The following is a 21,847-nucleotide window of genomic DNA, read 5'->3' on the forward strand; positions in this document are numbered from 1 at the left end:
CCATCCATGGAATTAGCTTTGCAAGAGCTTGGTTTTTTTGGTGGGGTGGGTTTTTTTTCTGTAATGGTGCATCACAGGACTGGGTTTTACAAAGCCATGGGTCCTCCTTTGGTGTTGGCAATTCCCCACGAGAACAGAAGCAGTGCCAGATTCTCTTTCCTCCTCTTACAGCTTTACTTGTCATAAGGGAAGAAAAAAGGATGTGAACCCATTTGCACACTTAGAAGTTACTTTTAAAACCAACGTTAGCCTCTGTTGTATAAGAAGCGCTGGAAAAGTGACAGCTGCATGTTTTTTTACCCTTTTGCCCAAAAAGGGTGGAATGAAACACATTTTCTCTGGGTCTCTTTCTAAATCGTGTATTTTCTAAACCATGAAAAAGCAGGCTAGAAAGAAAGGAATTTTTCATTTTTTTATTCACAAAGCTAGTGGTAAATGGTAATGCATAAACTGGCTTCTGAATTGCCAAGTTACCTAACAGTGTTAATGTAAGACCACACAGTGTTTTATGTATGTTACATTAAGTATGTAACTCTGTAAGACCACCTAGATCACCTCAAAGTATTTTAAACCTAACACAGAACAAGGAAAAGAATAACAGTTTGTCTTGGTTTGAAAACAAACCAGTGGGAGATCACAAGTCAAGATTGAAATTAAAAATAAGTGAAATAATACAAGGAAAAGCACTGATAAAGTTAGATACAACCTAACACCCTGTTAGGGTGGTAGTAGCAGTCTAACTGAAGTAGTCTAGTTGAAGCGGTGATCTTGTGAAGGTCTAGTCTCTAGCTGAAGATTTAGTAGTAGCTCTGGTCTTCTGGGAACCCAGTAGACAGGGCTAGCTCAGGCAGTTCTAAGGCCAGGTTATATCCAGGTGGGAACACCTGGCTCTTCTTTCCTGGGCAGAGCATCTCACAATGGGATGAGATAAGTCTATGAGTCACACGGTGGGTTCTTGATGGCCCATTGCCTGTCATGCGGGGTGGGTCGTTAGCAAGTGATAATAGCTAACGGATGGCCTATTGCTTGTCATCCGGAGTGGGTGATAGCAGCTAATGGCCCACAGCTGGTGGTAATAGAATACTTAACTACATCAATATTGCAACTTAGGACATTATCCACCCCTTATTCTATTACCATCTACACAGTTTTCACTTAAGATAAGGTTTCTTTGTGGTACACAACAGGTTTTCCCATCTGCCTTCATCACTCACCAAGTATAACTAGGTCTTTGGGTAAAAACCACTCCATGGATGGGTTTGTCTTTGTTTGAGGTGGGACTAATCTAAACAGTCTTTCCTAAGAAACTTCTTACGTGTATCACAGGGACTTTATCTCCATCCACTGTGTGCAAAGGTTTGGACTCGGCAGGACTGGCTCGATTGATAGAACTTTTTGTGTTAACTATTTAGGTGGCTTTTGCTAAGTTCAGTTCCCAATTTTTGAAGGTTCCCCCGTTAAGTGCTTTCAAAGTTGTCTTAAGTAGTCCGTTGCACTGTTTAACTTTCCTGGTAGTTGGTGCATGATAGGGGATGTGGTATATCTATTTAATTTTGTGTTCTCTAGCCCAGGTGCTTATGAGGCCATTCTTGAAATGGGTTCTATTGTCAGACTCGATTTTCTCAGGGGTATTATGTCTCCACAGGACTTGCTTTTCTAGATTTAAGATGGTGTTCCGGGCAGTAGCATGAGGCACAGGGTAGGTGTCTAACCATCCCGTGGTTGCTTCCACTATGGTCAACACGTAGCGCTTTCTTTGGCGGGTTTGGGGAAGTGTGATGTAGTCAACTTGCCATACTTCCCCATACCTGTACTTTGACCATCGTCTACCATACCACAGAGGCTTCACTCGCTTGGCCTGTTTGATTGCAGCGCAAGTTTCACAGCTGTGGATGACTTGTGAGATGTTGTCTATGGTTAAGTCCACCTCTCGGTCACGAGCCCACTTGTATGTCGCATCTCTCCCTTGATGATCAGAGGCATCATGGGCCCAACGAGCTAGAAATAATTCTCCTTTGTGCTGCCAGTCTAGATTCACCTGTGACACTTCCACCTTGGCAGCTCGGTTTACCTGCTCGTTGTTACGATGCTCTTCATTAGTCCGACTCTTAGGTACATGTGCATCCACGTGTCGAACTTTTACGGTTAGCTTTTCTGCCCGGGCGGCGATGTCTTGCCAAATCTCAGCGGCTCAGATGGGTTTTCTTCTGCGCTGCCAGTTAGCCTTTTTCTAGCGATTTAACTATCTCCACAGTGCATTGGCTACCATCTAGGAGTCGGTGTAGAGATAGAGCCTTGGCCATTTTTCTTGTTTAGCAATATCTAAAGCCAGCTGGATGGCTTTAAGCTCTGCAACTTGACTCGATCCACCTTGTCCCTCGGTAGCTTGTACAGCTTGTCGTGTGGGGTTCTATACTGCAGCTTTCTATTTTTGATCTGCGCTTACAATTCGGCAGGACTTATCGGTGAAGAGGGTATAGCGTCTTTCACTCTCTGGCAGCTCGTTATACGGGGGTGCTTTCTCGGCACGTGCTACTTTTTCTTCTTTTTCTTCTGAAGATAATTTAAAAGTTTCACCTTCAGGCCAGTTTGTTATGATTTCTAGAATCTCAGGGCGATTCGGGTTTCTAATACGGGCGCGCTGTGTGATGAGGGCAATCTATTTGCTCTACGTAGCATCAGTGGCATGGTGGGTAGAGGGAACCCTTTCCTTGAACATCTACCTCAGTACTGGCAGTCGGGGTGCAAGGAGAAGTTGTGTTTCTGTGCCGATCACCTCTGAGGCGGCTTGGACTCCTTCGTAAGCTGCCAAGATTTCTTTTTCGGTGGGAGTGTAGTTGACTTCAGATCCTCTGTAACTTTGACTCCAGAATTCCAGTGGTCGGCCTCGGGTCTCGCCAGGCACTTTCTGCCAAAGGCTCTAGGACAGACCATGGCTCCCGGCTGCAGAGTAAAGCACATTCTTTACCTCTGGTCTTGTCCTGACTGGGCCAAGGGCTACCGCATGAGCGATCTCCTGTTTGATCTGGGTGAAGGCTTGCTGCTGTTTAGGGCCCCAGTGGAAATCGTTTTTCTTGCGGGTTATGAGGTAGAGAGGACTCACGATTTGGCTATACTCAGGGATGTGCATTCTCTAAAAGCTTATGGCGCCTAGGAAGGCTTGCGTCTTCTTCTTGTTGGTTGGTGGAGACATCGCGATGATCTTATTGATGACCTCAGAAGGAATTTGACGCCGTCCATCTTGCCACTTTACTCTCAGGAACTGGATCTCTCGGGCAGGTCCCTTGACTTTACTCTTTTTGATGGCAAAACCGGCTTCTAGGAGAATTCTGATGATTTTCTCTCTTTTCCCAAATACTTTCGTTGCTGTGTCCCCCCACACAATGATGTCATCAATATACTGCAGATGTTCTGGAGCCTCACCCTTTTCCAGTGCAGCCTGGATCAGTCCATGGCAGATGGTGGGACTGTGCTTCCACCCCTGGGGCAGTTGGTTCCACGTGTACTGCACACCTCTCCAGGTGAAAGCAAACTGGGGCCTGCACTCTGCTGCCAGAGGAATGGAGAAAAAGGCATTGGCAATATCAATGGTCGCATACCACTTTGCTGCTTTGGATTCCAGCTCATACTGAAGTTTCAACATGTCCGGTACAGCAGCACTCAGTGGTGGTGTGACTTCATTCAGGCCACGGTAATCCACCGTCAGTCTCTATTTTTCACTGGACTTACGCACTGGCCATATAGGGCTGTTAAAGGGTGAGTGAGCCTTGCTGACCACCCCTTGGCTCTCTAGATTCCGAATCATTTTATGGATGGGGGCCACAGAGTCTCTGTCAGTGCGGTATTGCCGACGGTGCACTGTTGCTGTAGCAATTGGTACCCGCTGTTCTTCAATTCTCAGTAGTCTTACAGCAGACGGGTTATCTGAGAGACTAGGCAGGCTATTCAGTTGTTTTATGTTTTTCGTCTCTACGGCTGCTATCCCAAAAGCTTAGCGATGTCTCTTCGGGTTTTTGAAATATCCACTCCTGAGATAATCTATGCCGAGGATGCATGGGGCGTCTGGACTAGTCACAATGGGGTGTTTCTGCCACTCATTCCCAGTTAAACTCACTTCAGCTTCCAGTACAGTCAGCTGCTGGGATCTTCCTGTCACCCCAGAAATAGAAATGGATTCAGTCCCCACATACCTGGATGGTATCAGGGTGCACTGAGCGCTGGTATCAACCAAAGCCGTGTATCTTTGTGGGTTAGACGTGCCAGGCCATCGGATCTACACAGTCCAATAGATCTGATTATCCCTTTCCTCTACTTGGCTAGAGGCAGGGCTCCTCTAATTCTGTTTTTGGTGGACGATGTTCTTCTCTTGTAAATGTGTTCCTGAGGTCCCTTCAAGAGGATCAGTCATATTATCACTTTTATTTTGTCGGGGGTTCTGTTCACAAGAGACTGGGGCAGTGTTGTACCTAGATGAGTTTCTTGAGGTGGATGTTTCTGTTTTCAATTCACGTACCCGGGCTGCTAAGGTGGAGGTGGGTTTTTTATCTCACTTTCTCATGTCTTCTCCGTGTTCTTGAAGGAAAAACTAGAGGTCACGTCGTGGAGTTTGTTTTTTTTTCCTGACTGGAGTACGTCTGCTCCTGATGGCAGAGACTCGGGTTGGTTTCGGTGTGACATGGAAAAATCTTTCTTTGAACTCTTTCCTTAGTTTCTGGAGGCTCTCTTCAATCAAACTCCGGACTTGCTCGGCCAGGTTTGTTTCTACCGATGAGACTTGGGTGTGTAGTGGAGCGGTGACAGTGTCCTCATAAATTCTCAGTTTGTTTGTTAACACGCCCACCTGGTTTTCGCCTTCCCTCCACTGCAGTGTTGCTAGGTAACGAGAGTATATCTCTGGTCTGAGCCGTGCGAATCTTAGCCACATTTGTGAAGTGCACCGGACATTATCTGGGCTCTTGGGGAATCTCTCGTTGTCTGAGAAAATGATTTCTAGCACGGCCAATTCCCTCAGGCATCGGATACCTTGTTCTATTGTGTTTCATTTCCTTTGGTGCATCTGGAGGTCTTCTTTGCACAGGTATCTGTCCCGTACACTCAGCAGCAATCGCCGCCAGAGGCTGAGAGTTTCCTGGGTTTTCCCAATCTCCTGGTCAATGACCACATCCTGAGACAGGGATTCCAGTTGTCTGGCTTCACTTCCATCCAGAATAGTGTCATTAGCTGCGGCGTCTTAGATATGGAGCAGCCAGGTCAAGATGGATTCATTCGCCTGCCGGGTGAATTCTCTCTGTAGGTCCCGCAGCTCCCCCAGGGATAGAGAGCGAGTGATGATCTCCGGCTCTGTCTTTTTTGCTGGGTGAGATGGTCCTGCCGCATCCTCATCAGTCGCTGTGCGGACTGATTTGCTCTTGGATTTTTTTTTCTGGACGGGGGCAACCGCTACTGGCTTTGGCTGTTCTGATTTGGCAATGGTCTGTGTTGAGACATTGACTGCTCTTTTGGTTCTTTTCTTCTTGCTTGCTGACTTGTTTCTTTTCTCCTCCTCTTTGAGAAGACGCTGTACAACACCAGGTATTGTTCTGTTTCTCAGCATGAGGTACACTGTGCTGGTCGCCGAGAAGAAAGAAAACAGAACTAACAGGAAGATTATGCCATCCTTAGCATCCAGAGAGAACTCAATGTTGTCAAAGATGGCTGTGCCTGGCCTGAAATGCTGGAAGAAACCATTCTCTCCTCCTAGCCCCAGAGGGTAGGTGCGATTGCTGAGGAGGTCCCAGACGAAGCAGCTCAGGTTAGGCCAGGCAGACAAAGTCGAGTATATATTCCGAATGGTATTCATCGCCTCACACGTTACTATGCAATAGGCATAATAAACCAATACAGCAATTCTCATGCCATTTCCTGGTCGCAACAGGAGCAATGCAACTGGTAGATAGTTTCCCATTTGAGGGAAAATATAAAGGGTAAGATACATTACTCACATAGACAGGCTGATCATCATGGTGATATGATTTTCTGAGTTTCCCCAGGTCGAGCCCCACGTTGGGCGCCAAAATATGTCTTGGTTTGAAAACAAACCAGTGGGAGATCACAAGTCAAGATTGAAATTAAAAATAAGTGAAATAATACAAGGAAAAGCACTGACAAAGTCAGATACAACCTAACACCCTGTTAGGGTGGTAGTAGCAGTCCAACTGAAGTAGTCCAGTTGAAGCGGTGATCCTCTGAAGGTCTAGTCTCCAGCTGAAGATCCAGTAGTAGCTCTGGTCCTCCGGGAACCCAGTAGACAGGGCTAGCTCAGGCAGTTCCAAGGCCAGGTTATATCCACGTGGGAACACCTGGCTCCTCCCTCCTGGGCAGAGCATCTCACAATGGGATGAGATAAGTCCATGAGTCACACGGTGGGTTCCTGATGGCCCATTGCCTGTCATGCGGGGTGGGTCGTTAGCAAGTGATAATAGCTAACGGATGGCCCATTGCCTGTCATCCGGAGTGGGTGATAGCAGCTAATGGCCCACAGCTGGTGGTAATAGAATACTTAACTACATCAATATTGCAACCTAGGACAAGTTCCATTTGGTGACTACAAAAGAGAAGAGGAGGAAAAAACCTCTAAAGCACTTTTGTGAAACAGAACCATGTACAAATTACATCTCTCAGTTTAAAACTCAGGTTTCCCATTCAGCTCTGCGGTGTGTCCACGAGCATTCCTTCGTGGAGGAGACACGTTTTTACTATGGGTTTCTGAGAATATACCCATGAAAAACAATAAATATTACATTCTCAGCACCATAAAGTGTCTCAGTTAAATCTGTAGAATTAAGCGATTATTGACCAATCTGAAGACACAGTATTTCTTGTGTCAGTACTGATGTTGGTTTGATTCTGGTAAAATAAACTGACACTGGCAAATACATAGACAATATCCAAGGCACTTATAATTAAGGATTTTTACCAGTTTTTAGTGTAGAGAATAATTTGAGAAATGTGTAGATAATTCCAGTACTTGGGTCTTTAGTTAAAATACTTTTACGTACAACAAACTGTACAAAACTAGAAGGTGTGAAGCCTTTGTCTAAAGCTAGGAAAGCATACTGTTACATAATTACAACGAAAGTAATTACATATAATTAATTAATTATTTTTTGTTCCCTAAACCGCACTGTGAATTGCAGCCATTTCTGCACATGTTCCCTGTGCTCAGGAGGCAGCAGTCACCTGTCTGTAAGCTGAGCTACAAGCTCAGATAGTTCTTCTGGTTTATAATAAATCTGTATTTCCATAGACTGCACACGAGTGGAATACACTAGCAATAGTACAAATAATAAATATCATAAAAACAAAGGAGACACTTTCCTAAGGGGGCTTTTACTTGATCATAAATACACCAGCATACAAGTTTCTGGTTTTCCTTTTGCCTGTGATCCCTGAGGCTGAGCCTGAGACTGCTGCTGCTGGCTGAGCCAAGGGACACCCACAAGGATTCCTCTGAGAACACATGAGTGTGGAACCATCAATAAGTCCCTGTACTAGCTTATATTTGACCCATTGCCAAAGTAAATACAACAGATTATATTTCAAGTGTCCTATTAAAAAATCAAAGCTATTAAATTAAATTCTTTTCCCTAATCCAAAATATACAAGTTACCATGTGAAACACAATGAAAAACATTAACATGTAAAGGACACTTGGAAAAAGGTAATTCCCAAAAGTACTCCTATGAAGTATTAAACATGATCTTAAGAGTTTCCAACACTAAACTGAAAGGCTGGACTTAAATGGTGTCATGTGTATGTGGGAGAAAAGCTCACAGAGTAAAGTGGCTGAAGTTTTTTACTTACATCTGTGGTCAGTGCAATTCAAATTGAGATTAAGCCATGCACAACACATCTGAGAACTTGCATAAAAATCCTCCTCTCTGGTAATGCAGTGGTTTTAAGTATGTGGACTAAGATTATCTGGAACAGAAGAGAGTCATTGGAAAATCTCCCAAATGACTGTGAGCATTCCTGTCTGCTGTACAGAGGGGGATAATGACACAGGGCATTGCTGCCTGGCCACTGGTCAGTATTTGCTCTGTAACTCCTGGGACTGTGGTTTAATGAGACAAACAGATGCTTCCTGAAACACACTGCAAATGGATCATAAATTCTTTCGGCACTTGAGTTTGCCATTCCTTTTCACATTGCAGATGAAAAGGCAGAAGGCATTTCTGTGTACAGAGAGGGACTGTGCTTTAATCTGCTATAGAATAGATATTTTCTGCTGCTTCTCCGTGTGATGCTTTTGTTTCCTTCGGTCAGGGCTAATGTTCCTGATCCAAATCTGCTACCTAATCTCACGTGAAAGTTACATGTTACCATCTTTCTAATAAAGAGACAGTCCTAATTTCGTCTGAGCTAATAAATCTATCCAATTTATGACTCAAAAAGTTCAGAACTGTTTAACTTGTCTTCTTCATACAGCAAAATATTTTCCATGAGCTTCTTCTTTTGATCGTTTATCTGAATTTTCCAAGATGTCTCTCTGGCTAAGGCTGAAAAACAAAAAAAAACCAAAAAACAAACCAACTACTGAGAAAAAAAATTCCATCTATTGTCTAAGGAGTAGATGATAATTTTAAATTTAAAAAAAACAATCAACCAAACAACAAGAAAACTAGCTTAGGAAAAAAATCTGATAGAAAACCACAAAATGTTTTGTAGATTTATTAGTAAATTCATAACCAAGGAGAAAAGATTTACTGAAACATGTTTACAAGTAGGAAGAGGAACCTAAGCAATTCTGGAGAAGAGAGTAATTTGTCCCTACTATTAAAAGGCCAGGGTAGTTTTACCTTGTGAAGCACACGAAGAGTCCAGGTCTGTGTTTCCCTGTGCAGCAGCTGCTGTCTCCAGGGTGTCACCACCTCTGCTGCATGCCACGCTTCTCTCCTGCAGTCCATTGGTGGGCTTTTCCTGCTTGATCCTGTAATCAGAGGCTGCCACTTTCTCTGAATTGGTACAGCTGTCGCTAGGTAACTGCTCTGTGGATTTTTCTGGAGGATTCCATATGAAGCTACAGGACTCATCTGATTCACAAGGGACCCGAGACATGTATATTCCATACCCATCAGGTGCCACAGCTGCCACGGAAGGGGCGCAGGGGCTGCCACTGCTCAGGATGGCTGCCTGGCTGCTCTCCTCTTTATTCCCCACTGCAGAAGGCACATCCATGCTCAGATTGGCTGTCTCATCATCAGTTTCTTCTGGAGTGTTCATGGAGAATCCAGAAGTGCTGCTTCCACAGATGTAATGCTCTTTTAATTTGTTTTCAGCCATTTCCATAATTTCAAGTACCTGTTTTTAACAATCAAATCTGTGAATGCGTAGTAATTCCTGCACCCCTGCTTACATATATTCTCCTATGTCAACACTCACAAAAATAAGTGAGACTTGAATGTTGTAGCTTTAGACCTCAATGACAAGGAGAAATCTTGGCAGTGTATTTAAAATATTACCTCTTCTATGTTAGAATTCTTCTTTCTCAGGCAAAGGCAGATGGCTGTTGCAAAATCAACAGCCACCTCTTCCAGCAAATGTCCTGCTTTTCTGTCTAGGTATTTGCAACTGATTTCCTTGGCAGCCAGTTTTTCCAAATTTTTTACTTTGGAGTGTGTGTTTTCTTTTGCTCTTAGAATTTCATCGGCAATCGTATCTTTCTGTTCAAAGGAGGGAGATGCATTAGTGAAAGCAGAATTAAAACAAGCATTTATTTTTGTCTGAATCTCTGAGAATCAGTATTGCAGGGTATTTGTCATTACTGCTCCTCAATGTCTGGGGTTCACAGACTGAAAAGCTTTCATAATCTCCATTCATGCAACTGACTGAACTGTTTGTTTTCACAGGAGAGAAAAAGGCCAATGGCTTTCTCTGCATGTGTCCAATGTCAAATTCCCTAAAGCAGAGCCAGCTCTTCTTGACTTGTGCTCATTTATATAGGAATGAAAAAAGCCAACACTGTGTAGAGCAGCAATCTTGCACAGGCCTTTATAATATGTATTAAAGAAATCAGAAACATAGGATCTTTGATTTTCTGAACCCCTCTGAGCACTTCTAAACTGCTTGCAAATACTAAGTGAGAATACTGTTGCTCTGCCTTCCAAGGTTCAGCCAGATGAGAAATCAGCAGGTTCCATAGAAGGAATGCAGGTGAAGGCTGCTGGCTACAGATGGTTTTCATGCATTCAGTGAGCCTGGCTGCTCTGATTGCTTGTGGAAGTGGTTAGTGTAGCTCTCAGCTGAGCTTGGGAAACTGGCCAGGATATCAGTTCCAGGCACGAGCACAAGACAGATGCCTGATAAACATGATGAGGAGCATCTGCAGTTCCTGCCTACCTAGGCTTCCCCACTGACTGTGGCTTGCATCACCTCTTCCTGGCACACAGAAAGCATGCAACAGCATTTCAGCACAAAGCCTTGTCTCTTAAATATTTATTTACTTTGGAGTCTCTCCTAATACACTCAGGCCAGCACCCATGACTGTGGTATGTGAAGTGGGAGTATCTGCTGTGCTTCTGTTCTAATGGCAAGCAGGCTACTGATGTTAACAGAACCAGGATATGGCTTCTCAACATCCCTTCTGCAGGATGTATACAGCAGGCAGCAAATATGAAATTGCATTTAAATAAAATTAAATTTATTTTTATGCTAGCAACCCCATTCATTCATATTGGTGTTCATTACTGCTGCGTTTTCTTACCAGGTAAATCGGGTGTCTGTCTTCATCCAGTGCCTTAATCCCTGTCAGTATCTCTGCTAAGACCTAGACGGTGTATTTGAAAGATAAAACAATTCGTTCAGAATGAACTATAATTTCAAAAAAATAAGTTTTTAACTAAAGGAATATTGAACTTCCAATGCATTTTGATATTATATTTTTACTTCAGATGGCTTAACAATGCCAGCTCAAAGCATTTATTTATTTGGTGCTCAACATCTAAATCCAGAGACAAGCCCAGATTTTATAGTACAATAGATATTGCTGAAATAAAGAATAAGAAGGAAGTAAAGCTAAATGTAGATAAGAAATCACACTGAACAGAGTAACTTCCTATTTAAAGGGAAACAGCTGGAGACAGGTAACATCGCAGACTATCAATTATTTTAGCTGAAATTACAAATGAACAGGTGATGTTTGTAGTGGTTCATGTGATGAGTCTGCAAGAATTCTGAGCATCTAGTTTGTTTTAAACCATCAGCAGTAATATTTTATTTACAATAATAAACACTTTTCTCTTGTTCAAAAGATTCACCCCATTTTGCCACAAACAGAAATATTTGGAGTGTGAACATAATTAAAACCAGAATTTCAACACACTATAGAGCCATAATATAACTATAATGTGAAATTGCCAGTAAAACAACCATATGAGGCACTTGCTCTTATACTCAATTTCTTGTCTAGAAGCACCAAAAAATGCAAGAGCATGGAAAAAAGGTAACGTACCACACCACAGCCAAATATATCCACTTTCTCTGTTAACTGCCCATGTCTGATGAAATCTTCTGGCAGGTAAGTAAGAGACGCTTGTAGGACTTTGGTTTTCATCACGGCATATTCTGATTTTTTATCAGAACAAAGCAATCGCAGGCCAGAATGCCCAAGCTTCGGTGTGAAGTTTTCATCCAACAAGACATTTGAGCTGTGATAATGACAGACAAATAACAATATTGGTCAAATCATTACTATATCTTAAGGCAAAGAATTAGTTTTATACTTTTGAAGTTAAGCACTGAAAGTGTCCAGCATTTGGCCTGCTGCATACAATTGAAAGGATAAAGAATGCTAGGAAGCAAGAAGAGAAAAAACAAGCACTCAAAAATTACTTCAAAAGAATATACTTGCATCATTTCGGAAAGAGAGACAGGTTAAACAAAAAAAAGACTAAAGGCCCTACAGAACAAGGGACAGCAGAAAATACTGCAAAAAGATTTCCAAATTGCACAAATTTTAGCCCTGATTGTTACAGAAATCCTTGAATTATCAAGTGACCAAGGAAATGCTGATATGCCAAAGCCCTCACCTTTTGATATTCCCATGAAGAATTCCAAAACGATGCAAATACTCCACTGCTTTGAGGACTCCTATAGAAATGCTAATTCTCATCTCCCAGGTCAGTGGAGCAGAATCATTCTGCAAGGAAAGGAGGAAAAATTGGTAATTAATAAAATGAAACACTGTAAGACATTGGTCGTTTCGAAAACCAAAGGCTTAGCCTAAGTCCCAATCAAACTCCAGGAGAAGAGCTGCTGCCTTTCTGTTGCTTGCAGCCAAGGCACTTGGGCATCTTTTTGCTGGCTGTTTCTCAGAAATCAAAGAGATGCAATTGTTTTTCATGCAATTCCAGGAGAGGACTTGCAATCACAGGTAGATGACAGACCCAACTTATTGCTTACATGGCACTGAAGTTTGTTTTGCAGAGAGCCATTGGGCAGGTACGGATATATCAGACAGTGCAATCCAGCTTCCACCGAGAACCCCAGCAGCTGCAGAATGTTTATGTGACAACACCTGCAGGCACAGATCAGCAGTGATTTGCAAATGAAGTAAGTGCAATGCAGAAAAACACATTCCTGAGCTGGAATAAGTTTCCAAATTCAAGGCAACTGGAATGGTGCTGCAGCTGGACACACAGCTGGAAGCACAGCATGGTCCCAGGCAGGAGGTGGCAGAAGGCTGACTGAGCAAGAGCCCACTGCATTGCAGCAGGGCTTCAAGGCAGGCACTGTGTCCTCCCCATGCCAAGGCTGCAGAGTGGCTGTGCCAGCTTGGCCAGGAGCAGCAGTAGCTCTGGGCACTGTGCTGCTTGCCCAGGGCTCCTGCACAGGCAGCATATGACTCCTTGTCCCCAGCCCAAAACAGTACCTGGAGCAGGCACTCAGTGTTGATGGAACACCCAGCAGCAAACCACGAGTGGGAAATGCACCACTGCCTCTGAAAGCCAACCACTCACCGAAAGCAAATCTGCACTTCTGTATGAAAGAACCTCTGCGTGGAATTTGGGTTTGTGCATTCCAGCTGAAAAATTAAAACATGCAAGAGAATGTCCTTAGTTATTACTAGGATTTTTCATTTATACAGATCTGGTAGTCTCTAGATGACAAGCTAGTGTAGGAAACAGGCAAGTACCACTGATGGCAGTGTTAAGTCAAAGGCAACAATTAATTGAGAATTAGAACAAAAACTAGCATAAAGACATCCCTGATCCAATCATCAAACAAGCAGCTATACTGCAGGCTACTCCAATGTATAGAGTTAATGGAACTACTCACATGAGTAAAGTATCCATCATGTGTATTTTCTTAATCTAGGTTTACTTATTTGCATAATTTCAATTTTACCTCTCCTCTTGTGTAGCTATTCTGGCTCCTTGTCCACACTATATTAAACAACTGCTTATGGCCAAGAGATGCTAACAACATACCCACTTCTAGAAAAAGGTGCAATACTTGCCTCTTTCAGTCTTTTGATGACATACACCATGTTGTTCCTCTGACCTTTGTAGATGTCTGCAAAAGTACCTTCACAGATTCTGTTCTTGTCACTGAAACTGTTTGTGGCATTATTGATTTCCCTCTGGGTCCACAGGAGACTCCCACTGGGGAGATCCGCCATCGTCTCCTGCTGAGGAGTAGAAGAGCTGCAAGGCTACACATTTGTAGAAGAAACAAGTTTATCTCATGATAATCCACATGATTTTCCTTATTTCAGTATCATATTTTCCTTTCCATGTTTTAAGCAATCACCATGATTGCTGAATGAAACTGTGAAAGGTACTGTGCAATCACTCCTTAGGGTGTAGGTAATACCTGCCTTGATGTGTTGGGATGATGTAAAACTTTTGCATAGCAAAAGCAACTTGAAATCAGTTACCAATTTGCATTTCCACCTTTCCCAGAAAACAGGCTCAGTTTTGTTTAAAAGTCCATACATTTATATGAAGTAATATTAGCCTGAGTAACAAAAAATATTAATCTTTATGGTTGGATTATATATTAAGAAACAGCTGGATGAGAAAGTGGGGTCCCTCCTACTGTATTTATGCTCTGGTACAAACTTCGTATCTACTACATCTAGTTTTGAAGCATCTGGCATCAGTTGCACAATAATTTGTTGCTTCCAGTGTGGTAAGTCCTCATACCAACTATAATTACAGTTCCACTGTAGCCTAATCATGCAGCTTTCACAACCTTAATGAGCACCCAACTTGAGGAAACAAAGCATTAACTTTTTCTCAAGAAACTCTGCACTCTGAGTCAATCTTATCTCCTGGCTGGTACTTGTGGACCATGTTACTGTGGAAGAGTTAAAACCTCAAACAAAATATACCAAAGAAAACAGGCCAAGAACAACCATGATGGGACTAGGATGTGGCCACAGATCTGGGAAACACTCTGAGGACAGGACAGATCTAGCTAGACTGTCTGAAAAATGAGTGAGCTGTGGGGAGGAAGGAAAAGGAGACTTTGTGCTGAAATCATTAGGAACATGAGGAGAATTTTTCCCACTGAGATGGTAAGCACTGGAACAGAGGCTCAGAGAGGTCATGGAACCTTCATCCTGCGAGATTTTCAGCTGTCAGCTAAGCAAGGCTCTGGACAACAAGACTTAAATTCAACACTAGCCCAGTTTTGAGCAGAAACCACATTTTAAGTATAAAATGAAACTAAAAGTATGTGGTTCTGACTGATCAGTGGTATATACTGTCCTGTCCTGTGATGACACCAGAAATGGTAACTCCTCTGTAAAACCTACATGTGAGAGTCCTTCAAACTGCTGTTTGTAGGTATGTTATTCCTTCTGAGCTATGCAGTATGTAATACTGTAAATATTCCCCTCACTGATCCTTCAGTGGACAAAGAAGTGAGGTAAACCATAAGCAATCTAACTGAAGTATTGGCACTGTATTCAGTCCAAAACCCTTTGTAATGGAGCCCCATGTTTTCACTACATCAACGGTTTCTGTATGAGTAGATGGATACACTTTGATCTGAAAAAAGACAATGTCATAAAGGCTATTTTCCTTGTTATAGTCAGTGAGTACTAAGAGGATTTACCTTCACACTCGATAAAACGGGAGGATTGGACTGCAGTGAATTTAAAAGGTCTTTTGGGGGAGGTGGTGGAGCAGGGAGGGAATGCAAGACTCCTTCAGAAACAGCATCTGAAACTGAAATAACAGCATTGAAAACACACCTCATTTTTATAATACCACCACCTGTGACTAACTATAAAAGTCTACAAATTAGGAAGATCTGGGGTATTTTTTTAAATTTTCTGACCAGGGATAATCTGTGACAAGCTGTCAAACTGTGAAATTCTGTGTGAAGACAGGGAGCTCTCTTCTGGTACTTGTTTGCAGCACAGCCTGCCTTGTTTGACTGCACAGCCCTCTCCATCCCTGGCTGGGGACATGGAGCTCCCTGTGTCTGCGCTGTTGCAGATGCTCTCCCCAGGATGTGCTGGGGCTCTCTCCCTCCCTCTCCCCTGGATGTGCTGGGGTTCTCTCCCTCCCTCTCCCCTGGATGTGCTGGGATTCTCTCCCTCCCTCTCCCAGCAGAGGGGCTGCTGACCCCATCTGGCTCTCTGCTGGCCTAGATTTATTGTGCATGAAGAGAGGGACACAGGGGCAGGACATGCATGAACTGGAGTAGTCTTGGTGTGGAGCCAACATGGGACCAAGACATTCAGAATCCTGGGAATCATCCTGAGATCCCAGAAGAGAGATACAGCCAGCATCTCTCAAGGCCAAGAGACCTGTGGGAAAGAGGACCAGGAGGTTGTGTGCTAAAGTCAGGAATTAACAGGAGACAGCAGTGTTAGCAAAAAAGCAAACACTCAGCTGTGCCCATCTGGGAGATCAGTGTATTGACTGTGCTATCCTGACCACAGATGCACAGCAGCCTTGGCTATGCAGTCATTTCATGTCAGAGCATATTTGGAGTCCAGTATTGTACTTACTGCCTGCTGGGGCTGGTCCCAGGTGTGAGGAGTCTGGGGATGGCAACAAACTGATCTCATTTTCTTTTTCTCTCCTTTTGCCTTCTGTGGGAGGTACAGATATGATCTGTTTGGGAGGCTCTTCTTTCTCAGGGCTGGTGATGTTAGAGGCTGATGTCCCTTCAAAACAGAGCAAAGGGAAGATGAGGGTAACCAGGAAAAATAGAGTCTGACTGTAATCAGTGACCAGAAAATAATCCTAGTCAGGATGTCAGGCTTTATATTAACATCAACATTAAAATGAACATTCAAACAATCTAGATGGTATTTAAATTGAGACCATATTCATGACATTAAAACTGAACTACTACTACTGAAAACTAACAGGAACTAATAGCTTCAAACAAATACCAGCAATGATTATTCAAGAGATGCAGAGTCTCTTACAAGAAGAAATTAGCAATAATAATATATTCATCATTTTCTATATAGCATCCTTCAGGGAATGACCTCAAACCACAAATACCTCCCAGTCTAAGGAAGGCATTGAGTTCTCTGTCAGTTGTCGTGGGACTGAGGAGAAGATGGATAGAATTGTGCTGGCTTTAGTCAGTCAAACATTTTAGAACTATTTTCAATTGTGTGATTTTAGTGGCATGTCTATGTTAATGCCCAGGAAACTCTTTCATATACAGAACTATTTGCAAGAAAGACTCATACTTCTACTTAGCAACAGAAAGAAACAAACCAAAGACAATCTAGGGAAAACAAAAAAATGGTCAAAACTCCAAACTTATTGATATATAGGGAAAATTTAAAGGCTGAATTATCAATTCACTACAGCTCTAACAGATCCTGTGCTGTACACAGCTTGGCAAAAACTCAGAGTCAGGCCTGAAAAAGCAACTTGAAGTCTGATTAAAAGAAGTACAAAGACACAGTGTACAGGAACTTAAAACTATGTAGATCTGAGGAGGAATTATTCAGATGAGGTTAGGCTACAGCTAGGATGAGAAAAAATAAAGTACAAAGGTCAAGATACTGTGATACATGAGGTTGCCAAAATCTCCAAAGCAGGTGAATTCTCATCTGTAAATGCATTTAAAACTGAGGTTGAAAAGGAGCCTGGAAATGCCCAGTGTGCACAGGAGGTGATATAAGAGCATTCTACTCCTTGACAACATTTTCCTTGTTGTAGTTCTAAACTTCTGTTTCTATCTGGCGCCTTTTCCTTTTATCACCAATACATTTAACATTTTCTTAAAAATCAAAATTAATGTTTTATTTTTATACAGGAAAAAAAGGAAACCCAAATATTAATTACACAGTGGTTCTTGTCCTGCTGTTCTATCAGCTTTGTATTTTATTTGATTTCAGAGTCAAACGTGCCAGGCCTCTGTTTGCATTTGAAATTAGACACAGCTTTGTGTTCTCTTAATTGTACAAACAAAGCCCAGGAGTAACTGGAACCAGCAGAAAGCCCAGTATAATCTGGGCTACTCCTATGAACCATGAGTCAGTGAACTGTGGGAGAGAAGCCAAGCCTTGGCACATTCAGGCACTGAGGCTGAGGAGCAGCAGCACATGAAGTGCAATAATGGCAGAAATGGGCACATTCTCTCTGGGGTTTCTATCCACTTTCTTCATTGCTAACTAGGAATTCAGGTCTGAATGAAACTAGGTCAGAAAATTAAAACTCAGAACACTCAAGTATTTTTGTTACTGTGTCAGAATGCTATGAAATCTCTAATTTTACAGGGTTTCAAAACTAGCTATCAAAGAGACTGCAGGCCTTTAGTAAAAAATGACAGTCCCTGTAATCTGGTGTTTTCCTCACACACTGTGACACAGAAGTCTCAGAACTTAGAATCACTTCCCTTATTCAACCTACTTTTCAGGGTTTTTCATTACTTTTGCAACTTCCTGCACGTCAGACAAACAGGGCAGCACTGCAGCTAAAGAACTGACATAGAAAACATTATTATGGACATTCAGAGGTGGGACTAGAGAGTGTGAGAAACTGTTGAAGGGAGGGAGAGCTCTTTGGGAAGTAATTTGCCAGCAAAAGATCTCCCTGTGTGCTGTGTCTGATTCCTTTAAGTAGGAATGAATTGAATTATGGGGATGTAAGGACCACTTTGTTTTCTGAAGTGCCCAACAGAACAAGCAACATATCCTCTGTATCTGCCCAAGAGGGCTCACCTGAGTAAGCATATTCAGATACAGAGAAAAAAGCAGAAATAGAAGGTAAATATTTCAAAGGTTTCAAAGGTCTAAACCTCTAGAAATCACCTCTGCTTACAAGTGAGCACACAGTGAAATGCCCATATTGCGTTAATTCCAGAAGAAAAATTAGCTAATTCCACGTGGCAGAACCACCAAATAATCCAGACTTTCTGCTGCTTACAGTAACATGAAGTTTTGCTGTACAAAAGACAATGAAAATATTTTTTAAAACATAATTTCATTGCAATTTTGTAATTCATTGCATTTTAATTAATCTGGGACAAAATTAATGTTGATCATCCAGAAGCATAACTAAAACATGATCACAGGATTTGTCTCTTCCATCCTCTTTTAAATCCCCTTTATCAAGTCTTCACATTGCTTTACACAATCCAGAACCAAAACTAGTCACTGCAAGTTCCTTCTGCAGCCACAGAACAGCCTAATACCACAGGCTTGCCCACTGTCTCACAGGTCTGTTATAACAGCAGTTCAGTGGCTCAGTGAGCTAGATGGAGAATGCCCATTCCTTGCCATGATCTCTCAATATTTACTCATCTTGTTCACTATCCAGCCCACAGATATCATTACAAAGTCCCCTGTTTAGTTTCATCCGCCAACTGCAATTTTGAGAAGCTCTTCCTTAGGAATCCCCAAGTGTACTCCTCCAGCCTGGAGGAAGTTGATTAGGTTTTATTTTTAACAGGGGAAAACCCTTAGTTATTGCAGCCTGTGCCAAGTGAAGTCCAAAAAATCTTCAGCTAGTAAGGGAGCTGTCCTAGGGTGCTGTGAGGAGCAGCAAAGAGCCATGGGAGGAAGGGGCAGCTACTCACAGTCCAGGATGACCTGAGCTGCTCGGTAAAGCTGCAGCCCCTGCAGCAGGTCCAGCAGCTGCTGTACTGTCGCCAGCCTCACTCCCCACCACCACATGAGCTCCCTTGTGATGCTGATCCCCGTCTTCTCCATGCACTTGATTTTCCGTAGCTCTGTTTGATCCGTGATCACATAGGAGGCTGGTGGGAGAGAATGGATATTTCTGTTTAAAAATTAGAACAAACTAGCAAGTGCAAGCAGGGCAGGCTAAGGCGTGAGACACAGTTTGCTTTTGCATTTGCTTATCTTTAAAAGGAAGGATCACAATAAATTAGCTATGTGGACATGAAGAAAATTCTGTTTCTAAAGTAAGATATCCCTTTTCTTCCTTCAACTATTCTGGAAAAAAAATTTTTATATCAGAGACACTCAAAAAGAAGACCCAGTCACACTTCTCAGCCTATTTTCCCTGTAATCTTTCTCCTTAATAACTTGTACCAAAATAAGTTTAAATTAAATTCCTAGGGTGATTCTCCCCAAACAGGTGACAGCAGTAAGTGGAGCAGTTGCACTCCCATTTCTAAATCCCTGTGCTGTGGTGAGCCAAACAATAACTGAATCACCTGGGTGTTAGTTAAACTCTGATAAAGCTATCAGGGAAATGCAGCTATTTTTAGATCCTGTGCCAAAGCTGACCCTACAAAATGTGTCCCAACTCCTGACCAGACCAGTCACCCCACTGTATTCTTCCCAGCTCACTTACCCATACAAAATCCACCTCCCCTCACGTTGCCCCAGCTCCACTCCACACCTAGACACAGCCCCAGAGCTGAAGTCTCAGAGGGGTTGTGCCAGGAGAAAGGTTGGGGTCTGGGGTGTTTGTGTGGAGACAAACATTCCTGAGTTCTCACCACGGCTGGCTTTGGAAGGACATCAGAAATACAGCTTTATGCATCTGAAGGTAGTAGAGATCAATCCCCACCCTACATCAGGAAGTTTAACTGGGGTAAGACCTTATTCAGTACACAGAGAAGTCAGGTCAAATAAAGGAAGGTAGGCACTAAAAAGAGATTCAGGTCAGAATTGTTTGCACTGGGATAAAAAAGAAAGAATAAGCAACTAAGGGACTACATTTTCTGTACTTACTGACTGTACACAGACTGGACTCAGAAAAACCAGGAGCAGAAAGTATGAGAGAATATACACGAAGAGAAGGAGGAAAAGAAAAAAATGAAGCATCTGAGCAGATGTGAGGGACGTTGTGAAAACAGGCAGTGAGAACTGGCAGGAGATCCAGGGTGACTGCAGAGGGAAGTGCGAAAGATTGCGGAAAGTGAAGGAAGAAAGCTGGCTGCCCAGGAAAAGCCAAGGGACCACAGAAATCTGGAATTCAACCTCTGTTTGAAAAACAAAACCAGAGCGGTGCCCGGGAATTCCCTGCTTACAGGATGTGCTCTGCCGCGAGCAGGGAAGCTGGGGAACAGCACGGAGCCGTCCGAGTCTCGCAGCCTTCAGCAGGTCACAAACGCACTGCTGGCACTGTGCCGCCACGGCCCGGGGAAAGCCACCGGCCCGGGGAGAGCCACCGGCACCTCGGGGAGAGCCACCGGCCCAGCCTGGGGAGAGCCACCGGCACCTCGGGGAGAGCCACCGGCACCTCGGGGAGAGCCACCGGCCCAGCCTGGGGAGAGCCACCCCGCCGCCAGCCCACCTGCCCCATGGCTCCCTCACCGAATCGCATCCAGTCGTAGTCGCTCAAGCAGTCCATCTTCTGGCAGAAGTCCTCCAGCACCCAGGCGGGCATACTGTGGATGTACAGCGCCGGGGCCGAGGCGCCTCTGAGGGCGAGCGGCTGCTGCTGCAGGGCCATCGCTCCGCACCTCTCCGGACAAGCCTTTGTCCCCTCGGCGGCCATCAGCAGCGCATGGTGGCGCCTGGGGCAGGGACCGCGGGCACAGCTTCGCTCACCGGCCTCTCCTCTTTTCTCCCAGAGCTTCTCCTTCCCTCAGGGGCTGCCCTCACAGCCCGGCCGGCGGCCTCGCTGCCGGGGAGAGAGCCCGCGGCACTGCCGCAGATCCCCAGCAGGCTCCGGAGCGCTGCTTCCTGCTCCGCCTGACGTCAGGCCTCGGCCCCACATGCAAATGAGATTTTCCTTTCCATGAGAGGTTATTGCTCCAGCCTGGTTGCCAAATTACGAGTTTCACATGACGGAAGGAAGGATGTTTTCCCGGGTGTTGCGCACAGCTGGCAGGCGGGCGGGCCGGGCCGGGCGCAGAGCCAGCTCGCCGGGGATCAGGTGTGTGAGCACAGAGGGCTATGAAACATGGAGCCCCAACAGCTACAGCAGCCGCGCTCCCCGCCGTGCAGCCACGCAGAGACCTGACAGTGGCTGAGGAAGGAACGAGCACCTCCACTGAAGGCACTGAAAATGCCGCCAGGTGATCCTGCGCAGGGATCCCCCGGCAAGGTTTGCCATCACTGCAGCACGCAGGGCTCTCGTTACAGTATGTGGTACGGTAGGACGTGCAGGGAGTGAGAACTAAAGAACATAAAAAGTGGTCACAGGGCCAGGTCTTGTTTGTCAAGGATTAGGTTTAAAATATGTTCTTAAAGTCAACAATTTTTCGGTTTTTTTAAATTTTACCTGATTTTGATTAAAATACATAATTAATTAATTTGCCAGTGTAAACGCTACAAATACTTCTGGCAAAAAGGAGAGCTTTCCTGCCATACCTGCTGCTAGAAACTGCCAGCAATACGTAACTGTAAACATCCCTCTTCTGCTCTTGTTATTCATATTTAGCCCTACGTCTAAATTTGTATGAA

General features: G+C 43.9%; 1 protein-coding gene across 3 annotated transcripts; it reads right to left on the reverse strand.

The window, feature by feature from the left end:
- Nucleotides 1-7,347: 7,347 nt before the first annotated feature.
- IRAK2 (interleukin 1 receptor associated kinase 2) lies at nt 7,348-21,234 on the reverse strand. 3 transcript variants are annotated; one of them, XM_085072209.1, is made up of 13 exons: nt 20,753-21,234; nt 19,042-19,221; nt 16,004-16,162; nt 15,100-15,212; nt 13,496-13,663; nt 12,996-13,060; nt 12,439-12,553; nt 12,066-12,175; nt 11,489-11,684; nt 10,742-10,804; nt 9,501-9,701; nt 8,838-9,339; nt 7,348-8,537 (listed from the first exon to the last, which is right to left on the reverse strand). In XM_085072209.1, the coding sequence occupies exons 1-13, from the start codon at nt 20,934-20,936 to the stop codon at nt 8,419-8,421; spliced, it is 2,175 nt and encodes a 724-aa protein (XP_084928335.1). In that variant the 5' UTR covers nt 20,937-21,234; the 3' UTR covers nt 7,348-8,418. The 3 variants fall into 3 exon arrangements, with proteins under 3 accessions (XP_084928335.1, XP_084928334.1, XP_084928333.1); XM_085072208.1 differs by having other exon boundaries at nt 13,496-13,666; XM_085072207.1 differs by having other exon boundaries at nt 13,496-13,690.
- Between the last annotated feature and the right edge of the window lie 613 nt (nt 21,235-21,847).

This window comes from Lichenostomus cassidix, chromosome 12 (genome assembly GCF_008360975.1).
Source record: "Lichenostomus cassidix isolate B80296 chromosome 12, HeHo_3.0, whole genome shotgun sequence".
Taxonomy (NCBI): Eukaryota; Metazoa; Chordata; class Aves; order Passeriformes; family Meliphagidae; genus Lichenostomus; species Lichenostomus cassidix.

Bases quoted from the DNA above. Each gene is read 5' to 3' on its own strand.
- IRAK2 (XM_085072207.1), bottom strand. From the start codon at position 20,936: ATGGCCGCCGAGGGGACAAAGGCTTGTCCGGAGAGGTGCGGAGCGATG. The intron at 19,222-20,752 runs GTGAGGGAGCCA...CTCTCCCACCAG, and splicing joins CTACGACTGGATGCGATTCG to CCTCCTATGTGATCACGGAT. The intron at 8,538-8,837 runs GTAAAACTACCC...TTTGTTTTTCAG, and splicing joins CTCTTCGTGTGCTTCACAAG to CCTTAGCCAGAGAGACATCT.